The sequence below is a fragment of the Bombina bombina genome, chromosome 9 (genome assembly GCF_027579735.1).
Source record: "Bombina bombina isolate aBomBom1 chromosome 9, aBomBom1.pri, whole genome shotgun sequence".
Taxonomy (NCBI): domain Eukaryota; kingdom Metazoa; phylum Chordata; class Amphibia; order Anura; family Bombinatoridae; genus Bombina; species Bombina bombina.
This window is the reverse complement of record NC_069507.1, coordinates 278,807,164-278,832,426: the sequence shown is the minus strand read 5'-3', so window position 1 is coordinate 278,832,426 and position 25,263 is coordinate 278,807,164. Positions and strand designations below refer to the sequence as shown.

At 43.5% G+C, this 25,263-nt stretch overlaps 3 protein-coding genes across 3 annotated transcripts in view; 1 reads left to right on the top strand and 2 right to left on the bottom strand.

Annotated features, from left to right (window-relative positions):
• LOC128640332 (ribosomal RNA small subunit methyltransferase NEP1-like) overlaps nucleotides 1–21,413 on the top strand; it is a 96,078-nt gene extending 74,665 nt beyond the window's left edge. Inside the window, exons 5-6 of the mRNA XM_053692824.1 lie at nucleotides 20,941–21,090; nucleotides 21,210–21,413. Coding sequence (XP_053548799.1) covers nucleotides 20,941–21,090; nucleotides 21,210–21,323 — 264 coding nt within the window. The 3' untranslated portion in view covers nucleotides 21,324–21,413. The remainder of the gene's footprint in view (nucleotides 1–20,940; nucleotides 21,091–21,209) is intronic.
• The window catches only part of LOC128640333 (tyrosine-protein phosphatase non-receptor type 6), a 411,611-nt gene that overhangs the window by 170,023 nt on the left and 216,325 nt on the right, over nucleotides 1–25,263 (bottom strand). The gene's annotated exons all lie outside the window — the stretch shown is intronic.
• LOC128640590 (calsyntenin-3-like) overlaps nucleotides 21,784–25,263 on the bottom strand; it is a 145,582-nt gene continuing 142,102 nt past the window's right edge. The window contains exon 18 of the mRNA XM_053693060.1: nucleotides 21,784–22,213. Within this exon, the coding sequence (XP_053549035.1) occupies nucleotides 22,133–22,213 (81 nt within the window). The 3' untranslated portion in view covers nucleotides 21,784–22,132. The remainder of the gene's footprint in view (nucleotides 22,214–25,263) is intronic.

Here is a 25,263-nt window from a genome sequence, read left to right as displayed (position 1 = left end):
GACTAGTTACCCCCCTAGGAGCTTGTTTTATGACTAGTTACCCCCCTAGGAGCTTGTTTTATGACTAGTTACCCCCTTAGGAGCTTGTTCTATGACTAGTTGCCCCCCTAGGAGCTTGTTCTATGACTAGTTACCCCCTTAGGAGCTTGTTTTATGACTAGTTACCCCCCTAGGAGCTTGTTCTATAGCTAGTTACCCCCCTAGGTGCTTGTTCAATGACTAGTTACCCCCCTAGGAGCTTGTTCTATGACTAGTTACCCCCTTAGGAGCTTGTTCTATGACTAGTTACCCCCCTAGGAGCTTGTTCTATGACTAGTTACCCCCCTAGGTGCTTGTTCAATGACTAGTTACCCCCCTAGGAGCTTGTTCTATGACTAGTTACCCCCTTAGGAGCTTGTTCTATGACTAGTTGCCCCCCTAGGAGCTTGTTTTATGACTAGTTACCCCCCTAGGAGCTTGTTTTATGACTAGTTACCCCCTTAGGAGCTTGTTCAATGACTAGTTACCCCCCTAGGTGCTTGTTCAATGACTAGTTACCCCCCTAGGAGCTTGTTTTATGACTAGTTACCCCCCTAGGAGCTTGTTTTATGACTAGTTACCCCCTTAGGAGCTTGTTCTATGACTAGTTGCCCCCCTAGGAGCTTGTTCTATGACTAGTTACCCCCTTAGGAGCTTGTTTTATGACTAGTTACCCCCCTAGGAGCTTGTTCTATAGCTAGTTACCCCCCTAGGTGCTTGTTCAATGACTAGTTACCCCCCTAGGAGCTTGTTCTATGACTAGTTACCCCCTTAGGAGCTTGTTCTATGACTAGTTACCCCCCTAGGAGCTTGTTCTATGACTAGTTACCCCCTTAGGAGCTTGTTCTATGACTAGTTACCCCCCTAGGAGCTTGTTCTATAACTAGTTACCCCCTTAGGAGCTTGTTCTATGACTAGTTGCCCCCCTAGGAGCTTGTTTTATGACTAGTTACCCCCCTAGGAGCTTGTTCTATGACTAGTTAACCCCCTAGGAGCTTGTTTTATGACTAGTTACCACCCTAGGAGCAGCCTCTTTTTGCTCAACATGTGCCTTTCGCAGAGAAGAACTTTCCTGTAGTATATCAGTCTCTCTTTTTCTTTCCTATGGCATGGAGAGTCCATGACTTCATTCCAATTACTAGTGGGAATTCAACTCCTGGCCAGCAGGAGGAGGCAAAAAGCACCCCAGCAGAGCTGTTAAGTGTCACTTCCCTTACCCATAATCCCCAGTCATTCTCTTTGCCTCTGTCAAGGGAGGATGTGCGAATATGGTATTTGAAGATATTTAACCCTTTAATGGGTACTTTTCCCTGTAAGTAAGGATTAGGGGCTATGCTGTGTCCATGTCAATCTCTTTAGTAAGAGTAATGGTGGCTTTAAGCATTTAGAAGACGGTGAGGTGGTCTTTACTTACCTTCTAACATTATTGCTACCCGTTTATAGAAATCCAGGATTGGTTACTCTGTTCTTTCTCTGTCTACAGGTCCCTGACAGATGTTGGTAAATCAGTCACACCTAAGAAGCTGTTCCTGCCCTGCAGTTGAAGCTCCAAAGGTAAGTGCTTATCCCCTTCTTGGTGAGAAGGCCCTAGCACTTTGGGGTTAATTCCCTCTTTTTTTAACGTTGGAGTCTGGGTACAATAAAATCTCTTCATGGTTGGGATTTTTTTGAGGGCAACAGGTACAGGGCTCTATGTGGGAGGAGTGTGTAACACATTTCAATGGGAGACAGGGATTTTTATTCCTTTATTGTTTGAGCCTAATAGTGGGTTCAGTCGCCCTCCTTACTTACCTCATAGGGTTCCTGTACTAATGTAACTTGCAGACTTATTTCTTTTACAAAGATATGACGAGTTCACGGATTTCATCCTTACTTGTGGGATTTATCCTCCTGCTAACAGGAAGTGGCAAAGAGCACCACAGCAGAGCTGTATATATAGCTCCTCCCTTCTCTCCACCCCCATTCATTCTCTTTGCCTGTTTTAGTAATAGGAAGAGGTAAAGTGAGGTGCAGGGGCTGTTTTCATTATTTAAGCATATTTTTTGAATAAAAATGTCTCCTTAAAGGGTGATTTCACTTTTTCTCATAGGATGCAATAATTTTTGGAAAAAGCGTAGGGGTCAGAAAGCTACGGCTACCTCTCTTTCTTTTTGGTTGAAGAGTATCATCCGTCTGGCGTAAGAGACTGCTGGACAGCAGCCTCCTGAAAGAATTACGGCTCATTCTACTAGGGCTGTGGCTTCCTCATGGGCTTTTAAAAACTATGCTTATGTAGAACAGATTTGCAAGGCTGCGACTTGGTCGTCTCTTCACACTTTTTCCAAATTTTCCAAATTTGATACTTTTGATTCTTCTGAGGCTGGTTTTGGAAGAAAGGTTCTTAAAGCAGTGGTGCCTTCCGTTTAGGTTCCTGTCTTGTCCCTCCCTTTCATCCGTGTCCTATAGCTTTGGTATTGGTATCCCACAAGTAAGGATGAAATCCGTGGACTCGTCATATCTTTGTAAAAGAAAAGTAAATTTATGCTTACCTGATAAATTAATTTATTTTACGATATGACGAATCCACGGCCCACCCTGTTATTTTAAGACAGATTTAGGTTATATTTATTTTTTGTAAACTTAAGTCACCTCTGCACCTTTGGCTTTTCCTTTCCTAACTTTGGTCGAATGACTGGGGGTGGAGAGGAGGGAGGAGCTATATATACAGCTCTGCTGTGGTGCTCTTTGCCACTTCCTGTAAGCAGGAGGATAAATCCCACAAGTAAGGATGAAATCTGTGGACTCGTCGTATCGTAGAAGAAATAAATTTATCAGGTAAGCATAAATTTACTTTTTTCTGCGTCATTCATAGACCTTTTTATATGAAGTGCGCAGCTAGATGCCAGCTCTGTGAAAGTCTCATTGTATTGGTTTGGCCTAATCCATGCCTTTAACAATATCTAGCCTCAAATCCAGCACCTGGCTTTATTTATACGTGCAGGTCTGGGGCTATCATCCTTTTATACGCAGTAAAGTGATATGTCCGCTTTTGTAATTTGGTGAGGGGCATCTGGTCTAGACCTGCGGTTAAACTGCCATTGGATCACAAACATTTTGAACAGGCCCTCTACTTACTATTTTTAGAACTTATATTGCAGTTTCAGGTGTAGGGGCGGAGAAACATCCCGCGGTAATCCGGCTAGAGTTGTTTTTTTGCGATCGGTAGCGTTTCTCTCTTCTACTTACACTTATAAAGAGGCTCTGTAATAGCCTAGCTTTCTCTAGTGGGCTGAGGACTGTTTTCAGAGCGGCACAGTTTGTTTGCTCCTACGTATTTACAGTCTTTTTGGTGTGGAGCCTGGAACCGGTAGCGATGGGGTTAATATCCCCGCCACAGGTTTGTTTGGGCGCCTTTTCACCGACTCGTTTGATTTCATTGTCGGATCTGATTTGCGCTATTTTTTTCTTTTATGAAAAGAGGGATTTGTTTCCTTGTATGTGTATTCTAGCCCTTATCATGGTGTGCTCTACTATGTGTTTCACTTTATAGCAGGCCAGGGATATTGTACTGGTGCTTTCCTCTGTAAGGTGAATATAGGGCTCTGACTACATTTTGCAAGAGTTTAGGACTAATTTGGTCGATTTGATTGGCGGTCTTTTAAGCTGATTGTTATTTTACAATTTTGTGTATGAAATCTTATTGGTCTCTAAAAGGAGCTCAGCTTGTCCTCGTTTTTATTTCTGACTTTGTAGGAGATAAAATGCTCCTTTTATGAATTTCTTGGTAATGTCTGCCATCTAGTGTCAGTTTTATGTATATGATCACATTTTCATAATTTTATGTGTTTCATCTGAAATTTTATTCTTAGCTTACTAAGTGCCCTCTATTTTATCTGATATATATATATATATAGTTTACCCTGTGTGGTACAAAGACCACATGTATTAATCTCTCTCATATGAGAGGATTTTTAATAGGTCCGTATCATATAATATTATTTACCTCATATTGAGGCGACACTGGTTATGTCTGACATGTATGGTTCATGTCTTATACTCAGGTTTCTTCTATGTTTTAAAAAAAAAAATCTACCCCAGAGACAGAGCAACAGGCTGAGATAGATTCAACAGCTGAAGTCTCAGGATTGTTCCGAGACGTTGCTGTGTTAGTTTCCCGTCCACAAGGGTGAGCGACTTAGCCTTTAAAAATAATCTACTTTGTTGAGATATTGGTTGCTTTTGTCTCTTTTTTTAAAATTTGCATCTATTGACCTTTTTACTTTTTGTTCCTGGTTTGTCTGAATTGAAAACAGCCTTGGAACAAGTAATCCAAGAAGCCTCCTGCTAAGTCCTAGATCCCTAGGCAGTGGACCAAGCAGCCTATGTAGCCTAGGGGTTAGCTTTGTGGCTTTGTTACTCAAAGGTTGTTAATTTGAATCCAACTGCTGGCGCTGGATGTCCCTGTTTTAAGTATTCTCTAGGATACTGTATAGGATTCAAATATTGTCCTCCACGAGGCAGATTTCTCCTATCAAGTTTTTTTTTTTTCTACAACCAGTTAAAGATAGAGGCCTTCTTTATCTGCGTAAAGTTATATCCATTGGAGTGTTTGTTCCATTTCCCGTGGAGGAACAGGGTCAAGGATTTTATTCAAATCTTTTTGTGGTTCCCAATAAAGAGGGATTTTTTTTCTTTTACAAGATATGACGAGTCCACGGATTTCATCCTTACTTATGGGATAACGCCTCCTGGTCAGTAGGAAGTGGCAAAGAGCACCACAGCAGAGCTGTATATATAGCTCCTCCCTTCCCTTCCACCCCAGTCATTCTCTTTGCCTGTGTTAGTGATAGGAAGAGGTAAAGTGAGGTGTTAGTTTAGATTCTTCAATCAAGAAGTTTTTTATTTTAAAATGGTGCCAGTGAGTACTATTTTTCTCAGGGAGAAATCATCAGTCAATAACTTCCCAAGAGGAGTGGAGACACCTTATTTTCTGCCCTGTTGTTGATGATCTTAGCAAACATTATCTAAGATCTTGCTGGTTCCCACGGAGTGGTTGAAGGTAGTGTAAAGAAACGTCTTCAGTGTGGAGAACCGTGTCATGCTACAAGCAGCATTGAGGTATGTTCAGTCATTTGTTTCTGGGGAGACTAGATACATCGGAACAGGCTGACATTATTCCCCATCTGGGGAGGGGTAATCAGTATGCACTATATGAAAGGAAATAGTGTACCTGGAATTCCCTTTCATTTTGATTACTTATCAGTGTGTTTGGTGTTTCACTTTGATATACTGTGTGGGCTGACGCTGGGAGATGCGGCTTGCTGCTTAAGGGCTATCGTTATTATGTCATTATAGCTGGCTTGGCAGAGAGCAATATTCAATGTTTGTTGCATTTTTATTATTTAAAGTGCGTGTATCAGAGGGGCACATGGCGTTTTATAATACGTTAAGTTGGGAAACCGACATGTTGTTTTTCTTCCCATGCGGGTCTCAGTACGACTCGAGTTGCACCCACGGTGGACGGGGCATAATTTCACGCGCTCAGCCGCGCAGTATTCATCCGGATCGGCAGCAAGGTCCTGGACTCCGGTGGGGCCTAAGTCAGTTTGTACACGAAGGTACAGAGAGACTTAGGAGCGCTACTCAAGAAGGATCAGTGTGATCTGGGGGCAGGTAGGCGCCACAGCAGAGCTATGGCGAGGTGCAGGGGCCTGGAGTGTGATAAAGATTAGTATATAACATAACCACACTATCGGAGCAATATTGTTAAGTTACCTTGGAACATAAGGGCACTTTTTTATTGCTGTAAAAGTTGTTTTGACTGATAGCAGAAAAATTGTTGTGTTGTGTGCTTTTAATTATTTAAAGGCGCAGTACACTTTTTAGTTCAAGATTTTTGACTATATAATTAACTCCAGAGCTCAATATATCAAGTAAAGGACTATTATTGCTATTGCTAGTCTGTTTAACATGTCTGAACTTTAGGAAAGTACTTGTTCTATGTGTTTAGACCACCAAAGCGATGCCGGGTTCTTCAACCACGTCCACTTAATTTACTCTGCAGGATATGGCTGCAGTTATGTCATCTACCCTTACAGAGGTTTTATCTAAGTTGCCAGTGTTGCAGGGAAAACGCAGCAGGACAGAAGCCATTTCGAATCCTGCAACTTCTGATGCTTTGTTGGCTATTTCTGATGTACCCTCACAGGGATCTGAATTGGGGGTCAGAGAACTTCTGTCTGAGGGGGAACTTTCCGACTCGGGAAGTGTGTTACCTCAGACGGACTCGGACGTCATGACCTTTAGATTTAAGCTTGAACACCTCCGCCTGTTACTTCGGGAGGTCTTAGCGACTCTGGATGACACTGACTCTATTGTGTTACCACCAGAGAAATTGTGTAAGATGGACAAATACTTAGAAGTGCCTGCTTACTCTGTTTTTCCGGTTCCTAAGAGAATCTCAGAAATTATTACGCGGGAATGGGAAAGACCGGGTATCCGTTCTCACCTTCTCCTAATTTTAAGAAAATGTATCCCATATCTGACACTGTCCGGGACTCTTGGCAAACAGTCCCTAAGGTGGAGGGAGCTATATCTACCCTGGCTAAGCGTACAACTATTCCTATTGAGGACAGTTGTGCTTTCAAAGACCCTATGGATAAGAAATTGGAGGGTCTTCTAAGGAAGTTATTTATTCATCAGGGTTTCCTTTTTTACAACCGACGGCCTGCATTGTACCAGTTACAACTGCGGCGGCCTTCTGGTATGACGCCTTAGAGTCTCTTAAGACTGAGACTACTTTAGAGGACATTTTAGAATTAAGGTTCTTAAGCTGGCTAATTCTGTTATTACGGACGCCGCCTTTCAGATTGCCAAATTGGCAGCTAAGAATGCCGGATTTGCCATTTTAGCGCATAGAGCGTTATGGTTAAAATCTTGGTCTGCTGATGTGTCATCTAAATCAAAGCTTTTGGCTATTCCTTTCAAAGGAAAAACCCTATTCGGGCCTGACTTGAAAGAAATCATTTCTGACATTACGGGAGGTAAGGGTCATCTCATACCTCAGGATAAGAACATCTAAACTGAGAGGTAAACAAAATAATTTTCGTTCCTTTCGGAACTTCAAAGGAGTCTCTTCTTCCTCTTCCGCTAAACAGGAAGGGAATTTTACTCAGGCCAAGTCCGTCTGGAGACCCAACCAGGCTTGGAACAAGGGTAAACAACCTAAGAAGCCCGCTGCTGCTACCAAGACAGCATGAAGGGGCGTCCCCCGATCCGGGACCGGATCTAGTAGGGGGCAGACTTTCTCTCTTTACCCAGGCTTGGGTAAGAGATGTTCAGGACCCCTGGACACTGGAAAGGGAGAAAGGTTCTTCAAGCAGTGGTGCCTTCCGTTTAGATTCCTGTCTTGTCCCTCCCTTTCATCCGTGTCTTATAGCTTTGGTATTGTATCCCATAAGTAAGGATGAAATCTGTGGACTCGTCATATCTTGTAAAGGAAAAGGAAATTTATGCTTGCCTGATAAATTTATTTCTTTTACGATATGACGAGTCCACGGCCCACCCTGTCATTTCTAAGACAGGTATGTACTTATTTTTGTTAAATTTCAGTCACCTCTGCACCTTTGGCTTTTCCTTTCTCTTCCTAACTTCGGTCGAATGACTGGAGTGGAAGGGAAGAGCTATATATACAGCTCTGCCGTGGTTCTCTTTGCCACTTCCTGCTGACCAGGAGGCATTATCCTATAAGTAAGGATGAAATCCGTGGACTCGTCATATCGTAAAAGAAATAAATTTATCAGGTAAGAATAAATTTCCTTTTTCGTCTCATTCTAAACCTGACGTGTCTCAACACATTCCTCACGGTTCTGTCCTTCAAAATGGAAACTATTTGTTCCATTATTCCCTTAGTACAGGAGGTCAGTTTATGACTACCATAGATTTGAAGTATGCGTATTTACATGTTCCCATTCTCAGGGAATGTCACCATTTACTTTGGTTTGCCTTTCTGGACAAACTTTTTCCAGTTTGTTGCTCTTACCTTTTGGCCTTGCAACAGCTCCTCTGTTTTTTACAAAGGTCCTAGGGGCCTTTTTGGCAGTGTTCAGATCTCAAGGGATAGCGGTGGCGCCTTATTTGGATGAACATCCTGGTTCAAGCGCCATCTTTTCAGTTAGCAAGATCTCCTACAGTGATCTTGTTGTCTATTCTTCATTCCCACGGATGGAAAGTGAATTCGGAAGAGTTCCCTAGTGCCAGACACCAGGGTATGTTTCTTAGGAACGATTATAGAGACTATATTCATAAGATTTTTCTCACTGAGGTCAGAAAATCCAAACTTTTGGCTTCTTGTCTTTCTCTTCAGTCCTCTACCCATCCATCTGTGGTTCAGTGTATGGAAGTAATTGGTCTGATGGTTGCTTCCATGGACATCTTTCCATTTGCTCGGTTCCATCTGAGACCTCTGCTGTTACGCATGCTCAGACTCTGACCTATCGCAGCTGATAGCTCTGAATCCCATATCAAGAGACTCTCTGTCTTGGTCGATTTCTCAGGACTGTCTGTCACAGAGTACATATTTTCTGAGACAATCCTGGGTGATTGTGACCACGGACGACAGCCTTTCTGGCTGGGGAGCAGTTTGGGGTTCTCTAAGGGCTCAAGGTCTTTGTACTCAAGAGGAGTCTTCTCTCCCATAATCATCCTACAGTTAAGTGCAATTTCCAGTGCCTTGCTAGCCTGGCCTCATCTAGCTTTAGTCCTCTTTATCAGATTTCAATTGGACTATATCACCTCAGTGGCATACCTCATTTTCCAAAGGAGGAACTCGGAGTCCCTTAGCAATTAAGGAAGTGACTCGCATCCTCTAGTGAGCAGAGTATCACAATCGTCTCCTCTCTTCCATTCACATCCCAGGGGTGGACAAGTGGGAAGTAGATTTTCTGAGTAGGCAGACCTTTCTCATTCCAGGGAGTGGGCTCTCCATCCAGAGGTTTCACAATAACTCTGCGGTGGGGAGTACCAGCATTGGATCTGATGACGTCAAGTCTACGCCAAGCTTTCAAGTACGGGTCTAGATCAAGAGATCCTCAAGACACTCTAATAGATGCTCTGGTGGTGCCTTGGTACTTCAGTCTGGTGTACCTTTTTCCTCCGTTTTGTTCTCCTTCCTCGAGTCTTTACTCCGTATTAAACAGGAGGGGTCGTCTGATTTTATTAGCTCCTGCCTGGCCTCGCAGGATCTGGTTCGCAGATCTGGTGAAGATGTCTTTATTTTTTTTCCCGTTGAAGTTGCCTCTGTGGAAGGACCTTCTACTTCAGGTTCCCTTCCTCCTCCTTCCTTTTTTTTTTTCTGAGAAAGTTTTCGTTTCTATGTTTCAGGCTTGTGAGCCTTTTTCTCGTAAGATATACCATTGGGTATGGCGTAAATACCTATATTGGTGTGAATCAAAGGGTTTCTCTTGGAGTCGGATGAGGTTTCCTCACATTTCTTCTTTTCTTCAGGAAGGCCTCAAGAAAGCTTTGTCAGTCAGTATTCTGAAGGGTCAGATTTCTGCACTGTCTATTCTTTTGCACTAGCGTCGGGCGGATCTGCCAGATGTTCTATCTTTGACTCAGGCCTTGGTCAGAATCAAGGTTTCAGACCTATCACAGGTCCTTAATCATGTCTGTGATAGGTTTGAAACGTTGTTTGGTTTTGTACTTTGGACCATGAAGCAATAAAGTTCTGTTTTTACTATATTTGCTGTGCTCTAGTCAACTTTTCTACATTTACTTGCATTGAGGGGTTGGCTGACCCTTTACTCCGTGCCTACCTTTGGTTGCTGTTCCCTGCTCTGTTTGTATTTTTGGTCAGAATCAAGCCTGTGTTTAAACCTGTTGCTTCTCCTTGGAGCCTTAATCTTGTTGTTCACGCTTGCAACAGGCTCCGTTTGAGCCTATGCATTCGGTTGATGTTAAGTTGTTTTCGTGGAAAGTTTTTGTTTCTTCTTGCTATTTCTTCTGCTCGCAGAATTTCTGAGTTTTCGGTTCTGCAGTGTGGTTTCCCTTTCCTTATTTTTAATGGGGATAAGGTGGTCCTTCGTACTAAATTGGGATCTCTTCCCAGAGTAGTATTTCATTGCATCATCAATCAGGAACTTGTTGTTCCTTCCTTTTGTCTGAATCCTTCTTCTCAGAAGGAACATCTCTTAAACAACTTGGATGTTGTGCATGCTCTAAATTTTTATCTACTAGCAAATAAGATTTTTCGGCAGTTTTCTGCTCTGTTCGTTGTTTTGCTGGTAAGCATAAAGGTGGGAAAGCCTCTGCTACTTCTCTTTCTCTCTGTTTGAGAAGTGTTATCAGGTTAGTTTATGAGACAGCTGGACAACAGCCTCCTGAGAGAATTACAGCTATTTCCACTAGATCTATCTTCTTTTCCTGAGCTGTCAAAAATGTAGCATTTGTGAAGCAAATCTGCAAGGCAGCTACTTAGTTCTCCTTGTATACCTTTTTAAAAATTTTATAAATTTGATACTTTTGCCTAGACTAAGGCTTCCTTTGGGAGAAATGTTTTTCAAGCGGTGGTGCCTTCTGTTTCGGTCCGCCTGTCTTGTTCTCCCTCCAATTTCATTCCGTGTTCCCACCAGCAATTGGAATGAAGTCGTGGACAAAATGTATGCTTACCTGATAAATTTCTTTCTTTCCGGGCATGGAGAGTCCACAACCCTGCCCTTATTTAATTTAAGACGGCACCTCTATACCCTTGTGTTATCTTCTTTTTCCATTTTCCTTTGGCCGAATGACTGGGGATTATGGGTAAGGGAAGTGACACTTAACAGCTCTGCTTGGGTGCTCTTTGCCTCCTCCTGCTGGCCAGGAGTTGTATTTCCACTAGTAATTGGAATGAAGTTGTGGACTCTCCATGCCCGGAAAGAAAGGAATTTATCAGGTAAGCATACATTTTTGTTTTATTTATGACCCTGAGGGAAGTCTCCCTAAGTGGGAAGCCAGACGTGGACCCGTTGTTCAGTGTGCCTAGTGTTTTGCTGTTTCTCTCGGTCAGAGGGCTGCATTGTTTAGTCGGGGTCAGAATGATCATGTAGGCTCATGTGGGGTGGTAACTTGCCATAGAACAAGCTATTATACTATTGTTCATTCCCAGATGGAGCGCTTCCTTGTTTATTATAATATAATATACTATATGCTGGACTTTAGTTCACAGACAACCAAGCTAACCACGGTTATTATGTTAGTATAAAGTACATCAGTTGTAATCAGTTAAAGCCAATTAGGGACATATATGTAGCATGGGTAGCCTTGAGAAGTCAGCAGGTGCATTTCATGTTCTGAGAATTAGAAATTGCTAAATTACGCGAAAAGGGGGCAAAATAAATAATGGACATATATTACACAATTGCTTTTTTATCACACAGCATTTATATAAAAATCTAAAGGTGCTACTGTCCTTTTTAAAGACACATGAACAAAGGATATTTGTAAGTACTTTTTGTCTCCAGGAGTGAATTCACCACCGTGTGCTGCACTTTCCACCCCTCCTGCAGAGATCTCTTGTGTCGCCTCTGGGTGTGGGAAGTGCAGCACACAGCAGTGAGGGGACAAAAAGCCGTTACCCTCCTCAGCCATTAGTTACATTAAGTACAAATCGTATACAAGTGCGGTGAGTGAGCCGTTACCCTCCTCAGCCGATAGTTACAGTAAATACAAACCAAATACAAGTGCGGTGAGTGAGCCGTTACCCTCCTCAGCCATTAGTTACATTAAGTACAAACCGTATACAAGTGCGGTGAGTGAGCCGTTACCCTCCTCAGCCATTAGTTACATTAAGTACAAACCGTATACAAGTGCGGTGAGTGAGCCGTTACCCTCCTCAGCCATTAATTACAGTAAATACAAACCGTATACAAGTGCGGTGAGTGAGCCGTTACCCTCCTCAGCCATTAGTTACAGTAAATGCAAACCCTATACAAGTGCGGTGAGTGAGCCGCTGCCCTCCTCAGCCATTAGTTACAGTAAATACAAACGGTATACAAGTGCGGTGAGTGAGCCGTTACCCTCCTCAGCCATTAGTTACAGTAAATACAAACCGTATACAAGTGCGGTGAGTGAGCCGTTACCCTCCTCAGTCATTAGTTACATTAAATACAAACCGTATACAAGAGCGGTGAGTGAGCCGTTACCCTCCTCAGCCATTAGTTACAGTAAATACAAACCGTATACAAGTGCGGTGAGTGAGCCGTTACCCTCCTCAGCCATTAGTTACAGTAAATGCAAACCCTATACAAGTGCGGTGAGTGAGCCGCTGCCCTCCTCAGCCATTAGTTACAGTAAATACAAACGGTATACAAGTGCGGTGAGTGAGCCGTTACCCTCCTCAGCCATTAGTTACAGTAAATACAAACCGTATACAAGTGCGGTGAGTGAGCCGTTACCCTCCTCAGTCATTAGTTACATTAAATACAAACCGTATACAAGAGCGGTGAGTGAGCCGTTACCCTCCTCAGCCATTAGTTACAGTAAATACAAACCGTATACAAGTGCGGTGAGTGAGCCGTTACCCTCCTCAGCCATTAGTTACATTAAATACAAACCGTATACAAGTGCGGTGAGTGAGCCGTTACCCTCCTCAGCCATTAGTTACATTTAATACAAACCGTATACAAGTGCGGTGAGTGAGCCGTTACCCTCCTCAGCCATTAGTTACATTTAATACAAACCGTATACAAGTGCGGTGAGTGAGCAGTTATCCTCATCAGCCATTAGTTACATTAAGTACAAACCGTATACAAGTGCGGTTAGTGAGCCGTTACCCTCCTCAGCCATTAGTTACATTAAGTACAAACCGTATACAAGAGCGGTGAGTGAGCCGTTACCCTCCTCAGCCATTAGTTACATTTAATACAAACCGTATACAAGAGCGGTGAGTGAGCCGTTACCCTCCTCAGCCATTAGTTACATTTAATACAAACTGTATACAAGAGCGGTGAGTGAGCCGTTACCCTCCTCAGCCATTAGTTAAATTAAGTACAAACCGTATACAAGAGCGGTGAGTGAGCCGTTACCCTCCTCAGCCATTAGTTACTTTAATACTAACTGTATACAAGTGCGGTGAGTGAGCCGTTACCCTCCTCAGCCATTAGTTACATTAAGTACAAGTGCGGTGAGTGAGCCGTTACCCTCCTCAGCCATTAGTTACATTAAGTACAAACCGTATACAAGTGCGGTGAGTGAGCCGTTACCCTCATCAGCCATTAGTTACAGTAAATACAAACCGTATACAAGTGCGGTGAGTGAGCCGTTACCCTCCTCAGCCATTAGTTACAGTAAATACAAACCGTATACAAGTGCGGTGAGTGAGCCGTTACCCTCCTCAGCTGTTAGTTACAGTAAATACAAACCAAATACAAGTGCGGTGAGTGAGCCGTTACCCTCCTCAGCCGTTAGTTACAGTAAATACAAACCAAATACAAGTGCGATAAGTGAGCCGTTACCCTCCTCAGCCGTTAGTTACATTAAGTACAAACCGTATACAAGTGCGGTGAGTGAGCCGTTACCCTCCTCAGCCATTAGTTACATTTAATACAAACCGTATACAAGTGCGGTGAGTGAGCCGTTACCCTCCTCAGCCATTAGTTACATTAAATACAAACCGTATACAAGTGCGGTGAGTGAGCAGTTATCCTCCTCAGCCATTAGTTACATTTAATACAAACCGTATACAAGTGCGGTGAGTGAGCAGTTATCCTCATCAGCCATTAGTTACAGTAAATACAAACCGTATACAAGTGCGGTGAGTGAGCCGTTACCCTCCTCAGCCATTAGTTACATTAAGTACAAACCGTATACAAGAGCGGTGAGTGAGCCGTTACCCTCCTCAGCCATTAGTTACATTTAATACAAACTGTATACAAGTGCGGTGAGTGAGCCGTTACCCTCCTCAGCCATTAGTTACAGTAAATACAAACCCTATACAAGTGTGGTGAGTGAGCCGTTACCCTCATCAGCCATTAGTTACATTTAATACAAACCGTATACAAGAGCGGTGAGTGAGCCGTTACCCTCCTCAGCCATTAGTTACATTTAATACAAACTGTATACAAGTGCGGTGAGTGAGCCGTTACCCTCCTCAGCCATTAGTTACATTTAATACAAACCGTATACAAGTGCGGTGAGTGAGCAGTTATCCTCATCAGCCATTAGTTACATTAAGTACAAACCGTATACAAGTGCGGTGAGTGAGCAGTTACCCTCCTCAGCCATTAGTTACATTTAATACAAACCGTATACAAGTGCGGTGAGTGAGCAGTTATCCTCATCAGCCATTAGTTACAGTAAATACAAACCGTATACAAGTGCGGTGAGTGAGCAGTTATCCTCATCAGCCATTAGTTACAGTAAATACAAACCGTATACAAGTGCGGTGAGTGAGCCGTTACCCTCCTCAGCCATTAGTTACATTAAGTACAAACCGTATACAAGAGCGGTGAGTGAGCCGTTACCCTCCTCAGCCATTAGTTACATTAAGTACAAACCGTATACAAGAGCGGTGAGTGAGCCGTTACCCTCCTCAGCCATTAGTTACATTTAATACAAACTGTATACAAGTGCGGTGAGTGAGCCGTTACCCTCCTCAGCCATTAGTTACAGTAAATACAAACCCTATACAAGTGTGGTGAGTGAGCCGTTACCCTCCTCAGCCATTAGTTACATTAAGTACAAACCGTATACAAGAGCGGTGAGTGAGCCGTTACCCTCCTCAGCCATTAGTTACATTTAATACAAACCGTATACAAGTGCGGTGAGTGAGCCGTTACCCTCCTCAACCATTAGTTACAGTAAATACAAACCGTATACAAGTGCGGTGAGTGAGCCGTTACCCTCCTCAGCCATTAGTTACAGTAAATACAAACCCTATACAAGTGCGGTGAGTGAGCCGTTACCCTCCTCAGCCATTAGTTACATTAAGTACAAGTGCGGTGAGTGAGCCGTTACCCTCCTCAGCCATTAGTTACATTAAGTACAAACCGTATACAAGTGCGGTGAGTGAGCCGTTACCCTCATCGGCCATTAGTTACAGTAAATACAAACCGTATACAAGTGCGGTGAGTGAGCCGCTACCCTCCTCAGCCATTAGTTACATTAAATACAAACCATATACAAGTGCGGTGAGTGAGCCGTTACCCTCCTCAGCCATTAGTTACATTAAATATAAACCGTATACAAGTGCGGTGAGTGAGCCGATACCCTCCTCAGCCATTAGTTACATTAAGTACAAACCGTATACAAGTGCGGTGGGTGAGCCGTTACCCTCCTCAGCCATTAGTTACATTAAATACAAACCGTATACAAGTGCGGTGAGTGAGCAGTTACCCTCCTCAGCCATTAGTTACATTTAATACAAACCGTATACAAGTGCGGTGAGTGAGCAGTTATCCTCATCAGCCATTAGTTACAGTAAATACAAACCGTATACAAGTGCGGTGAGTGAGCCGTTACCCTCCTCAGCCATTAGTTACATTAAGTACAAACCGTATACAAGAGCGGTGAGTGAGCCGTTACCCTCCTCAGCCATTAGTTACATTTAATACAAACTGTATACAAGTGCGGTGAGTGAGCCGTTACCCTCCTCAGCCATTAGTTACATTAAATACAAACCGTATACAAGTGCGGTTAGTGAGCCGTTACCCTCCTCAGCCATTAGTTACATTTAATACAAACCGTATACAAGTGCGGTGAGTGAGCAGTTATCCTCATCAGCCATTAGTTACATTAAGTACAAACCGTATACAAGTGTGGTGAGTGAGCAGTTACCCTCCTCAGCCATTAGTTACATTTAATACAAACCGTATACAAGTGCGGTGAGTGAGCAGTTATCCTCATCAGCCATTAGTTACAGTAAATACAAACCGTATACAAGTGCGGTGAGTGAGCCGTTACCCTCCTCAGCCATTAGTTACATTAAGTACAAACCGTATACAAGAGCGGTGAGTGAGCAGTTACCCTCCTCAGCCATTAGTTACAGTAAATACAAACCCTATACAAGTGTGGTGAGTGAGCCGTTACATTAAGTACAAACCGTATACAAGAGCGGTGAGTGAGCCGTTACCCTCCTCAGCCATTAGTTACATTTAATACAAACTGTATACAAGTGCGGTGAGTGAGCCGTTACCCTCCTCAGCCATTAGTTACAGTAAATACAAACCCTATACAAGTGTGGTGAGTGAGCCGTTACCCTCCTCAGCCATTAGTTACATTAAGTACAAACCGTATACAAGAGCGGTGAGTGAGCCGTTACCCTCCTCAGCCATTAGTTACATTTAATACAAACCGTATACAAGTGCGGTGAGTGAGCCGTTACCCTCCTCAGCCATTAGTTACAGTAAATACAAACCCTATACAAGTGCGGTGAGTGAGCCGTTACCCTCCTCAGCCATTAGTTACATTAAGTACAAGTGCGGTGAGTTAGCCGTTACCCTCCTCAGCCATTAGTTACATTAAGTACAAACTGTATACAAGTGCGGTGAGTGAGCCGTTACCCTCATCGGCCATTAGTTACAGTAAATACAAACCGTATACAAGTGCGGTGAGTGAGCCGCTACCCTCCTCAGCCATTAGTTACATTAAATACAAACCATATACAAGTGCGGTGAGTGAGCCGTTACCCTCCTCAGCCATTAGTTACATTAAATATAAACCGTATACAAGTGCGGTGAGTGAGCCGTTACCCTCCTCAGCCATTAGTTACATTAAATATAAACCGTATACAAGTGCGGTGAGTGAGCCGTTACCCTCCTCAGCCATTAGTTACATTAAATATAAACCGTATACAAGTGCGGTGAGTGAGCCGTTACCCTCCTCAGCCATTAGTTACATTAAATACAAACCGTATACAAGTGCGGTGAGTGAGCCGTTACCCTCCTCAGCCATTAGTTACATTAAATATAAACCGTATACAAGTGCGGTGAGTGAGCCGTTACCCTCCTCAGCCATTAGTTACATTAAGTACAAACCGTATACAAGTGCGGTGGGTGAGCCGTTACCCTCCTCAGCCATTAGTTACATTAAATACAAACCGTATACAAGTGCGGTGAGTGAGCTGTTACCCTCCTCAGCCATTAGTTACATTAAATACAAACCGTATACAACTGCGGTGAGTGAGCCGTTACCCTCCTCAGCCATTAGTTACATTAAATACAAACCGTATACAAGTGCGGTGAGTGAGCTGTTACCCTCCTCAGCCATTAGTTACATTAAATACAAACCGTATACAAGTGCGGTGAGTGAGCCGTTACCCTCCTCAGCCATTAGTTACATTTAATACAAACCGTATACAAGAGGGTAACGGCTCACTCACCGTACTTGTATAGAGTTTGTATTTAATGTAACTAATGGCTAAGGAGGGCAGCGGCTCACTCACCGCACTTGTATACGGTTTGTATTTAATGTAACTAATGGCTGAGGAGGGTAACGGCTCACTCACCGCAGTTGTATACGGTTTGTATTTAATGTAACTGTGCGGTGGGTGAGCTTTGCCGCTGGCATTGGCCACACTCATATCAGGAATCCCCAGTGTATGTTATTGGTGTGTTAGAAAATATATTTTAATAACTTACTGGAATTCTGTTTATATGAAAAGCTCTTCTCTCAAATGAAATACAGGAGAGTTTGTTGCTTTGTCTTCTGCACTAAGTCATTTACATCAGAAGCCCTTCCCGATGGTCATATTGCAGCATTGAGAGTTTACTTTCTCACCTCCTCGCATAGATGATGCTTAAAGGGACAGTCTACTATAGAATTGTTATTGTTTTAACAGATAGCTAATCCCTTTATTACCCATTGCCCAGTTTTGCATAACCAACACAGTCATATTAATATACTTTTTACCTCTGTGATTACCTTGTATCTAGGAACCTTCTTCCAGCCCCCTGATCACATGACTGTGACTGTTTATTATCTATTGTCTTGCATTTAGTATTGTTTTGTGCTAAATCTTAAATAACCCCCTGTGCCTGAGCACAGTGTTATCTATATGGCCCACGTGTACTTTGTCTCTTTGTATTGAAAAGAGATTTAAAAAGCATGTGATAAGAGGCAGCCCTCAAAGGCTTAAAAATTAGCATATGAGCCTACCTATGTTTAGTTTAAACTAAGAATACCAAGAGAAAAAAGCAAATTTGATGATAAAAGTAAATTGGAAAGTTGATTAAAATTAAAAGTCCTATCTGAATAATGAAAGTTTAATTTATACTAGACTGTCCCTTTAATACTATAAAGAGTCAAGATATGTTATCTGCAGATGGTATTTTGTATTAACTATATAAGAAACCCTTGCTATTATGTTTGCGCTTACCGAGCTGTCATATCATTGGGACAAAGTGTCACAAGCAGCTCAATTTGTTTTTGTCTGTTGCTTACTGTGCTAATTCATGTTACTGTGCAAGCTACTGGGTTATTGCACTGCTTGTTGCTTACTGTGCTGCTTGTTGCTTACTGTGCTAATTGGTGTTACTGTGCAAGCTACTGGGTTATTGTGCTGCTTGTTCCTTACTGTGCTGCATGTTGCTTACTGTGCTAATTCATGTTACTGTGCTAATTGATGTTACTGTGCAAGCTACCGGGTTATTGTGCTGCTTGTTCCTTACTGTGCTAATTGATGTTACTGTGCAAGCTACTGGGTTATTGTGCTGCTTGTTCCTTACTGTGCTAATTGATGTTACTGTGCAAGCTACTGGGTTATTGTGCTGCTTGTTCCTTACTGTGCAAGCTACTGGGTTATTGTGCTGCTTGTTCCTTACTGTGCTGCATGTTGCTTACTGTGCTAATTCATGTTACTGTGCTAATTCATGTTACTGTGCTAATTCATGTTACTGTGCTAATTCATGTTACTGTGCAAGCTACTGGGTTATTGTTGCTGCTTGTTGCTTACTGTGCTGCTTGTTGCTTACTGTGCTAATTCATGTTACTGTGCAAGCTACTGGGTTATTGTGCTGCTTGTTGCTTACTGTGCTAATTCATGTTACTGTGCAAGCTACTGGGTTATTGTGCTGCTTGTTGCTTACTGTGCTAATTCATGTTACTGTACTAATTCATGTTACTGTGCAAGCTACTGGGTTATTGTTGCTGCTTGTTGCTTACTGTGCTGCTTGTTGCTTACTGTGCTAATTCATGTTACTGTGCAAGCTACTGGGTTATTGTGCTGCTTGTTCCTTACTGTGCTGCTTGTTGCTTACTGTGCTAATTCATGTTACTGTGCAAGCTACTGGGTTATTGTTGCTGCTTGTTGCTTACTGTGCTGCTTGTTGCTTACTGTGCTAATTCATGTTACTGTGCAAGCTACTGGGTTATTGTTGCTGCTTGTTGCTTACTGTGCTAATTCATGTTACTGTGCAAGCTACTGGGTTATTGCGCTGCTTGTTGCTTACTGTGCTAATTCATGTTACTGTGCAAGCTACTGGGTTATTGTGCTGCTTGTTGCTTACTGTGCTAATTCATGTTACTGTGCAAGCTACTGGGTTACTGTGCTGCTTGTTGCTTACTGTGCTGCTTGTTGCTTACTGTGCTGCTTGTTGCTTACTGTGCTAATTCATGTTACTGTGCAAGCTACTGGGTTATTGTGCTGCTTGTTGCTTACTGTGCTAATTCATGTTACTGTGCAAGCTACTGGGTTATTGTTGCTGCTTGTTCCTTACTGTGCTGCATGTTGCTTACTGTGCTGCATGTTGCTTACTGTGCTAATTCATGTTACTGTGCAAGCTACTGGGTTATTGTTGCTGCTTGTTGCTTACTGTGCTGCTTGTTGCTTACTGTGCTGCTTGTTGCTTACTGTGCTAATTCATGTTACTGTGCTAATTCATGTTACTGTGCAAGCTACTGGGTTATTGTTGCTGCTTGTTGCTTACTGTGCTGCATATTGCTTACTGTGCTGCATATTGCTTACTGTGCTGCTTGTTGCTTACTGTGCTGCTTGTTGCTTACTGTGCTAATTCATGTTACTGTGCTAATTCATGTTACTGTGCTAATTCATGTTACTGTGCAAGCTACTGGGTTATTGTTGCTGCTTGTTGCTTACTGTGCTGCATATTGCTTACTGTGCTGCTTGTTGCTTACTGTGCTGCTTGTTGCTTACTGTGCTGCTTGTTGCTTACTGTGCTGCTTGTTGCTTACTGTGCTAATTCATGTTACTGTGCAAGCTACTGGGTTATTGTTGCTGCTTGAATGTAGAGCAATGTGAAATGAGAGATTTCTTTTCAAGAGCTCGCGGCAACATTTTAAAGGGACACTGTAACCAAATTTTTTCTTTCGTAATTCAGATTGAGCATGGCATTTTAAGCAACTTTCTAATTTACTCCTTTTATCAAATTTTCTTCATTCTCTTGGTATCTTTATTTGAAATGCAAAAATGTAAGTTTAGATGCCGGCCCATTTTTGGTGAACAACCTGGGTTGTCCTTGCTGATTGGTGGATAAATTCATTCACCAATAAAAAAAGTGCTTCCTGAGTACTGAACCCAAAACAAGCTTAGATGCCTTCTTTTTCAAATAAAGATAGCAAGAGAACGAAGAAAAATTGATAATAGGAGTAAATTAGAAAGTTGCTTAAAATTGCATGCTCTTTCTGAATTACAAAAGAAAAATTTTGGGTACAGTGTCCCTTTAATGAGAAGCTGTGCAGCAAATCAGAATGTTTGACAACTTAGCTATATTCTGTAAAGGTCCAGACTCACAGACCTTAATTTACCGACGGAGAATCATTTTTATTCAGACAAATGACTGAGACTAGATTCATTAACTTGACTCACATGGAGAACATTCCTGATGCTCTGTATATACTGTAATGTGTATGATTGTCCCTTCCCCCCTCTATGCTGTGAGTTGGTACAAATGTCTTGTCTCAGTGCCTGAATTTTCTTTAATTTGTGTCCAAATATTGTCCCCTCCTCAGGTCATTAAGAATCCCCTGACTGACCACCTGCCAGTGGGTTGTGTGAAGATCAGCACATCGTTCTCAGGAGAGAGAGTGCCCTGTGTGCGAGACCTGGTACCACCAGACAACCCTGTGCTCCTTGTGGTTGGGGCATTTGCACATGGCGCTGTAAGTGACATATATTACCCCACCGCTTAGAATATACAGGGCAGGAGCAGTGTCAGCAGCTGTGAGATGTAGAAGTTTCTGTGCTGTGTATGTAACTCTCTCTTTCCTCTGTGTCTCAGGTAAACGTGGGCTACACTGAGCGCTGTGTCTCTCTCAGCCAGTATCCTCTCTCTGCTGCTCTCACTTGCGCCAAGATCTGCACGGCCTTTGAAGAGGTCTGGGGAGTGCTGTAAAGGGACCAGAGACTTCGGGGCACAGCCCCACACATCTGACTATGAACTGTGTTTTTTATATAAATATATGATTAAATATATTGAAGAGAATTATCCTCCGGCTGATTTTTGTGGTGCTGAGACACAGGTCTGTGCAGGCTCCAGCTTTCAGCAGAGCTTGAAGACACAAGGAGGGTAGGTGGGGGGGTAACGCTAATAGGAAGTTATAGCATTATGTGTTTGTTTTCCCTCAGGCAGTGCTGTTTGTGCCCCTCTCCTGCGACGTCTCCGTCTTGGTTATAAGGTACAACCTACCCTCTACATAATGTGCTGGATCACGTCTTCCTTGTGAATATAATACCATCCCACTGCCTCCCCCTCCTACAGCCACCACCCACTTCAGTTCCTAACTTCCTTCTTATGCACATTCAGTTGACATAACAGTCTGGAGACTCTGTCTATATATAGTTTTTTTTTATATATATATATATATATCACAAATCAGTGAGTCGTTTCATTCAGTGTCGTGAACCCTTACCCCAAAGACAGACGGGTACAAGAGAGGGGAGGGACGGGGGGCTCATTGAGATGTTTGTAGGGAGGAGAGACTGATAGGTTGTGTCACCAGTGTCTTTAGTCTGCATGAGTGAGAGACGGACAGGGGTCAGACAACAGCTTCTCCACAGCACATGAAGAAGAGTCACATAGAAACATTAGGAATGAGACAAAGCGGCTTATTTCCCCTGAGAAATGATGGTGGAGGAGACGAGTGCCAGCGAGTGCTTCGCACGTGAGTGTCACGTACACAGAGGTCACACGACCTATCCCAGTCAGCGAGGCTGCTCGTCTGATTCTCCCTGCTCTGTGACCGACCCTTTCTGTGCTGAGACCGATCTGCGAGACTGCAAGGACTGGAGAAGAGAGACAGATATCAGGGAAGTGTAACGTGCTTTACTGTAGTTATTGAATACATTTAAATAGACATTTCTGTTGTGCTGTTAAAGAATAACTGATCAGCCAAGTCCTAATGTTTTTAACACAAATTCACATCCTTTTTAATGAAATGTATCAAGAGCCAAACTCTACCAACCGTATCCCTTATTAGTAGGAGCTTATCTGGGCTTTAGTTTGCAGACTACAAGGTTACTCAGTCATTATGTTATTATAAAGTGTGTATTAGTTATCTGATAAAGACAATTAGGTGCAGATATGTAGCAGGTTACACACTGTCATTATGTTAGTATAAAGTGTGTTTTACAGTTGTTATCTGATAAAGACAATTGGGTACAGATATGTAGCAGGTTACACGCCGTCATGTTAGTATAAAGTGTTTTGTTTTAAAGTTTTTATCTGATAAAGACAATTATGTACAAATTTATAGCAGGGTAAGCCTTGATAAGTCAGCAGGTACATTTGTTAAGCTTGTGTCGGAGATGGTAGTTTGTTTTTATAAATATGTTTGTCTTGCTATTCTGTTGGAGATGGCGGTGTGTGTCGTTACAGTTTTGTTAGTGCTGCTGGTGTGCTGAAGACAGCGCTGTGTGTCGTTACGGTTTGGTTAGTGCTGCTGGTGTGCTGAAGACAGCACTGTGTGTCATTACGGTTTGGTTAGTGCTGCTGGTGTGCTGAAGACAGCGGTGTGTGTCATTACGGTTTGGTTAGTGCTGCTGGTGTGCTGAAGACAGCGGTGTGTGTCGTTACAGTTTGGTTAGTGCTGCTGGTGTGCTGAAGACAGTGGTGTGTGTCGTCATGGTTTGGTTAGTGCTGCTGGTGTGCTTCAGACAGCGGTGTGTGTCATTACGGTTTGGTTAGTGCTGCTGGTGTACTGAAGACAGCGGTGTGTGTCATTACTGTTTGGTTAGTGCTGCTGGTGTACTGAAGACAGCGGTGTGTGTCATTACGGTTTGGTTAGTGCTGCTGGTGTACTGAAGACAGCGGTGTGTGTCATTACTGTTTGGTTAGTGCTGCTGGTGTGCTGAAGACAGCGGTGTGTGTCGTTACAGTTTGGTTAGTGCTGCTGGTGTGCTGAAGACAGCGGTGTGTGTCATTACGGTTTGGTTAGTGCTGCTGGTGTACTGAAGACAGCGCTGTGTGTCGTCATGGTTTGGTTAGTGCTGCTGGTGTGCTTCAGACAGCGGTGTGTGTCATTACTGTTTGGTTAGTGCTGCTGGTGTGCTGAAGACAGCGGTGTGTGTCATTACGGTTTGGTTAGTGCTGCTGGTGTGCTGAAGACAGCGGTGTGTGTCATTACGGTTTGGTTAGTGCTGCTGGTGTGCTGAAGGCAGCGGTGTGTGTCATTATGGTTTGGTTAGTGCTGCTGGTGTGCTGAAGACAGCGCTGTGTGTCATTACTGTTTGGTTAGTGCTGCTGGTGTGCTGAAGACAGCGGTGTGTGTCATTACTGTTTGGTTAGTGCCGCTGGTGTGCTGAAGACAGCGCTGTGTGTCATTACTGTTTGGTTAGTGCTGCTGGTGTGCTGTAGACAGCGCTGTGTGTCGTTACAGTTTTGTTAGTGCCGCTGGTGTGCTGAAGACAGCGCTGTGTGTCATTACGATTTGGTTAGTGCTGCTGGTGTGCTGAAGACAGCGGTGTGTGTCATTACTGTTTGGTTAGTGCTGCTGGTGTGCTGAAGACAGCGGTGTGTGTCATTACGGTTTGGTTAGTGCTGCTGGTGTGCTGAAGACAGCGCTGTGTGTCATTACGGTTTGGTTAGTGCTGCTGGTGTGCTGAAGACAGCGGTGTGTGTCATTACTGTTTGGTTAGTGCTGCTGGTGTGCTGAAGACAGCGCTGTGTGTCATTACGGTTTGGTTAGTGCTGCTGGTGTGCTGAAGACAGCGGTGTGTGTCGTTACAGTTTTGTTAGTGCTGCTGGTGTGCTGAAGACAGCGCTGTGTGTCATTATGGTTTGGTTAGTGCTGCTGGTGTGCTGAAGACAGCGCTGTGTGTCATTACGGTTTGGTTAGTGTTGCTGGTGTGCTGAAGACAGCGGTGTGTGTCATTACGGTTTGGTTAGTGCTGCTGGTGTGCTGAAGACAGCGCTGTGTGTCATTACGGTTTGGTTAGTGCTGCTGGTGTGCTGAAGACAGCGGTGTGTGTCATTACGGTTTGGTTAGTGTTGCTGGTGTGCTGAAGACAGCGGTGTGTGTCATTACGGTTTGGTTAGTGCTGCTGGTGTGCTGAAGACAGCGCTGTGTGTCATTACGGTTTGGTTAGTGCCGCTGGTGTGCTGAAGACAGCGCTGTGTGTTACAGTTTTGTTAGTGCTGCTGGTGTGCTGAAGACAGCGGTGTGTGTTACAGTTTTGTTAGTGCTGCTGGTGTGCTGAAGACAGCGGTGTGTGTCGTCATGGTTTGGTTAGTGCTGCTGGTGTACTGAAGACAGCGGTGTGTGTCATTACTGTTTGGTTAGTGCTGCTGGTGTACTGAAGACAGCGGTGTGTGTCATTACTGTTTGGTTAGTGCTGCTGGTGTGCTGAAGACAGCGGTGTGTGTCATTATGGTTTGGTTAGTGCTGCTGGTGTGCTGAAGACAGCGGTGTGTCATTACTGTTTGGTTAGTGCTGCTGGTGTACTGAAGACAGCGGTGTGTGTCATTATGGTTTGGTTAGTGCTGCTGGTGTGCTGAAGACAGCGCTGTGTGTCATTACGGTTTCGTTGGTGCTGCTGGTGTGCTGAAGACAGCGGTGTGTGTCATTGCGGTTTGGTTAGTGCTGCTGGTGTGCTGAAGACAGTGGTGTGTGTCATTACTGTTTGGTTAGTGCCGCTGGTGTGCTGAAGACAGCGGTGTGTGTCATTACTGTTTGGTTAGTGTTGCTGGTGTGCTGAAGGCAGCGGTGTGTGTCATTACTGTTTGGTTAGTGTTGCTGGTGTGCTGAAGACAGCGGTGTGTGTCGTCATGGTTTGGTTAGTGCTGCTGGTGTGCTGAAGACAGCAGTGTGTCATTACGGTTTGGTTAGTGCTGCTGG